The following is a 6,632-nucleotide window of genomic DNA, read 5'->3' on the forward strand; positions in this document are numbered from 1 at the left end:
ATGAACTTCAATATGATTCACTTACACTCGGTTTTGAAGGAGGACGGGTTGTATTAAAAACTAGAGAAAACCCGTAGACTCTTATATTATATATATTTTCAAGGCTCCAGACCCAATAGCAAGCCAATGACGTCACCAGAATCAACCAAGGCTGACATCTGAAATCCTTCTCTGTAACAAACGGGAAACAGAGGAAGTCAATGGAATATAAGACCAAAGTTAACTGTTACTACAGTGCATGTTAAGCTACAGGGTATGGGTTCAAACTCCGCGTTCTTAAATTACCCTTTAAAAAACGATAACAGCACACGTGACATCGCGAAATGCGGGACGCGCCTCAAAGCGAAAGGCGACTTCAAGATACGAGGTATCTGGACAGGTTCAAATTTTAGATTAGGAGACAGTCACACAATCTAACTACTTCGAAATGTCATACTATGATATTGACTCTATCTTAACAGATGCCCAGGTACGTCACGAAAATCTACACGTACCAGTCGGGCGTGTTTTTAATGTCTCACGGTGATAGAAATTGCCCTGCACATTTGAACTCGAGGTGCCAGGGCTTGGCATTTTAGAAGGCAATCCGGGCGACAATGTAAGCTTATGATTTGGGTTGCAATTAACGAGGATGGCCTTGGATTGACAACGTCAGATCAAAGCTGGTACTCGCATGGACCTCCCATTATGGCTGGGTGAAATGCTCTCCATCGGGTGAGATCAGAACAACCCCCAAAGCCCCAACCAGACCGTATCTAAATCAGCAAAGAGCCCGGCTGGGCACTTCTCGTCTAGTCACACTAGATATTCCTTCAGCATTGTCAGAACGAGTTATGAACGCCTTAAAAGCAGACCCTCGGACCGTTGATCTGCGGGCATTAGCGCCGCATTTCTATAGTCTGAGCGAGCGAGTTTTGGAGCTTTTCGAGGAGGAGGAGATGGTCGATGTTCTTATTAATGTTTGTTCACCCCCTGCCCATCCGAAAAGAATAAGGAGGAGGAAGAGAAAAGGCTTGACTAATAACTCATATAGACATTCAAGAAGCGCGCTTCAGAAATTGCCGACCATGCCCACAACCCAAAGGGGGCTCTTGGTGACGGCGTTGAGTTTCTGCGGGGGTTAGATGAAACGGAGAGGCAGTGTACGTGGAAAACAACTCTACAGCTTACAACCTTCTGGCTTGTTTCTAATCGCTTGGTCTAGTGTTCCGCGTGGCCCATGACAGTGCCAAGGAGACACGGATATGGGCTGGGGAGGCTAAGAAGAGGTAGTTCGAGGGGGCAAAGTATTACCATCCAAATTTACCAGACTGAGCTGTGCTCGTCATATGAGCTATGTCTATTGTTTTGCCCGGGACGCCAGTCATGTGCTTAGGGCTTGCTGTGTTGGTGGAGTTATATGGAATTGGCACTCGAATAAAAAAGAGCTTGCGAGCTATTTTCGCTTATTAAGAAAAGTAGACTTGAATTTAACAAGCTTCATGGTGTTTTATCTTAGCCCACATACCCATAAGGATTATCATTGTATACTCTTGATCGAAACCCTAGACGTTTACAAACAGCCGCAAACTAGCAATTCGGGCTACATATACGTACTACAGGGGGTGCACCTGCAGTCCGAAACTATATACTGTAGTATGAAGTTGGAGAGGTCTGTCGGGCCCATTATGAAAGGCTAACCTTATATGCTCCTAATTAATGCGGTGGAATACTAGTTAATGCACAGTACATCTTGTACAAGGTTCAGAACCTACCGAGGAGGATCAGGATTGCTTTTGGCGGTGTACCTGGAAGCGAGAAGCGGGCATCGTGGGCTGATCCTTTTTGTGGGGCTTTGTTTACATAGCAACTTAGTAGCTTCTGGTTGTCGGGACTGCAATGGCGTAAGTAACTTGAATTTGAATCTCTGTTTCTTGGAAGGATTCCAACAAGTATTGGGCAAGGTCACGGGGCAGTTGCTTGTTTCTTGTAGCGTGTTGACGTTTGCATTCTTTTTCCAAACGGTCACCCTAAGGTTAAGATGATCAGCTGGATGGTAGACGGGCAGGGGGTTGAAACGGTTGGCATGGAAAGAAGGGAAACCTTCCACCATTCAGGTGAGCTAACAACTAGTACGACTTTAGTTAGTAGTCAAGAGTCCAGCCCTTACGACAGTTGGAGTATTAATTAAATGGAATCTGCAATGCTCATTGGTGAGTGATGAAACAGCCGAGGGAAGTGGCCTTCCGATTGGTCTCTTTCTTAGAATGAACCCCTTCACCAGTACTGCGTTGAGTTAGTAGGAAAGGACGATCAACCGACGGCGGGACTACCGTAAGGTACCGACTATGCCTTTAGTGGTTTTAGTGCTTGTCTTTGCCGGGGGACCTATCACGCTTGTTGATTGAAGACTAGACTACGGACTTGGGGTTGTTGAGAGAGTTGAACATTCGACACATTCTTGGATGAAGAAAAGAGAGAGAAAGAGATACGAAGGAATGAACTACTGGGAATGCAACTAGCCAACAATCAAGTGTCAAGAGGGTGTCACAGCATTCACTTCCTCTCCTCTCCACAATTTCAATTGTCGTCGCATGGTAACCGGACATTCCCAACTGATGGGGGAAGGAAATAAAGGTAATATCCCGTTCGCAGAAATAAGACTAACCAGAAGGAGAGTTGTAATGGGATCGTGCAGTGTGTGGGGATCCTCTTTTTTTTACCTACTCTTTCTCTCCGTCACCCTCCTTTCTTGGCTCTGAAGATCGACTTGTCATAACCTTTCCCGTCACATTTTAATCTTTCTCCTCTCTCTCCCCTCACATCCCAGAAGGTTACGTACTTGCCTCGCTACGATTTCTTTTACGCGGTGCTTTCGCTGTATGTGCGTTGTTACCCTGCCAATTCCCTGCGGCTCCTACGATTCATGAGAACCCATCCTCGACCTGTATCTCTGCGCCAGACTCCTCGCATCGCCACTCGCCCAATAGGGAGTGTGAACTTAGCTTTGTTCTCACTCGACCTGTCGATTTAAATCTCCGCCTTTAATGAAACGCGCGCATTAGGTGGGCATAGTCGTACTGTTCTACTGCACTCTACGTCGTGTCGTGCATCTTGTCAATTATGCGCGTTCGGTAGCCGAGTTCGCCATCTAGGGATCTCGAACCGGCATGGACAAAACACCCCAAAGGCGAAGCACCGCCTCGGTGCACTCAACCACCCCTTCGTCGCTGCGAAATTGCCTATACCCTTCCCCGGTCACGGCTCTCCCAACTGGCGATACACCCCCAAGACAGAGTCCGAAACCGAAGAGTTGGTTACACCCAGCCTCTCCTCCCTTGAATCATTCAAGGGATACCAGACTTCAGAGCGGTATACTAACTATTCACGTGTTCCTTCCAGGTAACTCTGAATCGTCAAAACCTGCAGCGCTCACTCGGGTCAAGAGACGGATCAGGATGGATACCCCGTCGCAAATGAATACTGGTACGATTTTGGTAGCTCGTGCGATCTTCGGATGGTGCTAATGTATCATACAGAAATGTCATGGCCGCATGATCTGTCTTCTATGACCGGCTCACCCAAACCGAGCTCGCAAACCTCTAGATCAAGTATGTTTGCAATATGATTGTTGTGGAATCAACAAATCATTAAACGATTTCATGTCTCATACTGGAATACTAACATGATGGACCTCTGTAGAAACCCCCGAAGCTGGATCAACATCGCTGGTGAACCCATCCTCCTCTCTGCTACAAGACCTGTTGAAAGAGCAGCGTGCGACGCGGGGGTCGCGAGGCACAACCTCAGAAGACACGGACGATAATGGACCCCGTACGCCTCGTACGCCAGGCCGTTCCCGCTCCAACTCTCAGGCCCAGTCACAGGAAGAGCCGGGCTCTGATCGACAACGAAAGATCAATAATGCTCTGGCTGCGGGTCTAAAGCAACCGCGGGAGATGGGGATGAGAGAAATGGACCAAGTGAGTGACACCATGGTAGCTTCTACCATGATCCTGCAGTCACTAATAGAATGCTAGTATATCTCAAAGATGAATAAGCAGAACTTTGACTTGAAACTCGAGATCTTTCACCGTGCCCAGCAAATGGCTGTCATGGAAAAGAAGCTTGAACGGATGTTAGAGATAGAAGAAGAGCTCCAACGCCTGCGGGATTTAGAGGACGAGCTACAGGAGTTGCGGGATGCTGAAGAAGACAATCAGAGGTTGCGGGAGTCCAACGAGCAATTACGGCAGGAAATTGATAAACGAGACCAGGCTGTCACAGAGGCGGTAGAATTAATCTGTCAGCTGGAAGCGAGAGTGGAGGAGCTAGAAGCAGCCGGAGATAATTCTAGACCGTCTACAGCCCGGCCTTCTACGCGCGATGGCCCAGGCCCAGCTATTGAAATGCCCAAGTCTCCTACCCCCATGGACATCCCAGAACGGACATCCTCAAAGAGAGCTGCAACATTTGGTGACCAGCATCGCCGAAGGTCTTCGGGTACACGCCATCTCAAGAGAGCACCGTCGTTTCTCTTTAACGAGAACCAAAACACGGCGGCCCTGCGAAGTGTCTACAATCCTGCCGACGACCAGTCTCGCTCCGAAATGAGCATACTTACGAATTCCGAAAGCCTCCACTCCATGAACGAGACCGGCGAACCCGATTCCCCGAGGCTTAGCGCACTGAGTGAATGTAGTGAACTACATATAGGAGATATTACTGGGCCGTGCAATGACTTTGATGAAATCGAAATACCTGTTCGCAAGAGAGCATCGACGGCGCAGAGTTCCATGTTCTCGCCCCTTACGAGAGAAGATCGAGAAAGGGATCGGTTACGTTTTAGCTCATGGACCCCGCCGAAGCCAGATATCCATCCAGAAGACACTCCGAGAATGAATATTCGGCCTGTGCTAGATGTGTTCGGAGACACTGATAAGCCAAGCTTTGAAAGCATCTCTTGTGATAATAGCTCTAGCCGAAAGACACAGATTGACAGCGTTTTTGGAAGTTCCAGGCTACCTCCTACCCCTGACACGATGAGTACCGCACATGCATTCGGCACCAATCGATCCAACGGCAGCGCTACGGAGAAGAGCCAGGTTGATCAGATTGCAGTTCTTAAGCGGGGACTTCGCCGTCCTCGTTCCGCAGACGAGCTGACAACTAGGCAAAGTTCCGGCAATAGCAGGCTGACTGATGGTACAGATACCAACATTAGTGAGGTTATGCATCCACCGCTTAGTCCCGACGAAGGAGACGAAGCGCCTGCTATATTTCCCTTGGACAGCGTATCATCAAGGACCGGCTACATGCAAAGCCAGCAGCCAGTGCATAGGCCGAACTTTGGCTACTATGGAAATGGGGTGCTGTTCAATCGGGATGACCTGGAACATGTTCTTTCGAAGATAGATAACAACTATTACTTGTCACCTAAGTGTGACGAGGCCGAAGAGCCCGCTTTAGCTACGCCATCTACATCACCGCCCCTTACCCCTCAAGATTGGGTGGAAGCAGCGAAATCCGGTAACCCCACTGGGAAGACTCGTGCCCTCGCCCCGGCTATTGGCCCTGTCCCTACCCAGTCTCGACTAGGTGGTACTAGAGCTCCAAGCCAGTCCTCATTCCTTGGGCGTCGCCATAGCGTCGACTCGACTGTGCCGGACCTTCCGATTATACCCACGCTCGATCTAGGCTCAGTAGAACCTGTTCGTCAGCCTGAGCCGGACCCAGAACCTCGACGAAAAATAAGTTTTCGGCCTCGATTTTTTGGGGGCTCAAAAGCGACCCGCCGTCTCCAACCATCACCCATTCCTGATGCCACGAATGAACAGGATGGAGCACCCTCTCCAATCATCCCCAAGACTAGACAAATGGGGCCTTCGAAGCCGGCCAGTGCAAATCAAAACGATAATTCACCTACATCCTATGACAGTGGCCGTACACCTACCCTTGCATATGCCGATACAAAGGGTGACGATATGCGCAGAACCCTTCCTCATTCATTTACGGATTCCAACATGCTGTCACATAGTACCGTGAACAGGCCACCCTCGTCTCACGGCAAAGGACACAAAAGACGAAGCTCACTTGGAATCTTTGGCTGGATGAAAGGGGCCAGCGGTTTTGGGTCGTCCCATAAGAAATCTGAACCTGATTCCTCTGCGATGTACACGCAGTCCAGTGCGTCAGTCAAGGACAGAACCTCCTCCCGTTTAGCCTATGAGTTTCCGGTTGCGAGCACTGAGACCAGGGATGCTCATTTAGCTTCCATGAACGTTGCAGTTGAAGACTTCGCGTCTAGTACGAAACGGATCTCTTGGGTAGAAGAAGACCCGGCACGACGGCCTAGATACGTGGATCGTCGCCGTCGAATTTAATCTAACCTCGAGAGCCCGTGTGCACGATATACAACAAGAAAAGCAAACCGAAAAATCAACATCCATTATCTCTTCACCACTATATGGTCTATTCTAGTTCTTTTGTTTTAATGCGTCACGATACCCCACGAGTTATAGGCTAACAGATGGCATGGATTGTTCAAGTATTTGCATAGCATTCGTGTCTCAGAAGTTAGGAGTCATTGTCTGGATTTCTTATGTCTTTTGGTGTCCATACTTCCTTCGTTCATTATATTTTGCTCTCTCTCT

General features: G+C 48.7%; 2 protein-coding genes across 2 annotated transcripts; both read left to right on the plus strand.

Annotated features, from left to right (window-relative positions):
- Window positions 1–427: 427 nt before the first annotated feature.
- On the plus strand, window positions 428–1,272 carry psf3 (DNA replication protein PSF3; the record flags this gene model as incomplete). Its single annotated transcript, XM_022539110.1, has 6 exons — window positions 428–469; window positions 530–598; window positions 656–714; window positions 770–959; window positions 1,034–1,142; window positions 1,205–1,272. The coding sequence occupies 6 exons, from the start codon at window positions 428–430 to the stop codon at window positions 1,270–1,272; spliced, it is 537 nt and encodes a 178-aa protein (XP_022383196.1).
- A 2,165-nt stretch (window positions 1,273–3,437) lies between these two features.
- Window positions 3,438–6,362, plus strand: ABOM_011983 (uncharacterized protein; the record flags this gene model as incomplete). The annotated part of the gene is made up of 4 exons (XM_022539111.1): window positions 3,438–3,465; window positions 3,519–3,590; window positions 3,682–3,962; window positions 4,020–6,362. The coding sequence occupies 4 exons, from the start codon at window positions 3,438–3,440 to the stop codon at window positions 6,360–6,362; spliced, it is 2,724 nt and encodes a 907-aa protein (XP_022383197.1).
- Window positions 6,363–6,632: the final 270 nt, after the last annotated feature.

The sequence above is a fragment of the Aspergillus bombycis genome (assembly GCF_001792695.1).
Source record: "Aspergillus bombycis strain NRRL26010 chromosome Unknown contig00202, whole genome shotgun sequence".
Classification (NCBI taxonomy): Eukaryota; Fungi; Ascomycota; class Eurotiomycetes; order Eurotiales; family Aspergillaceae; genus Aspergillus; species Aspergillus bombycis.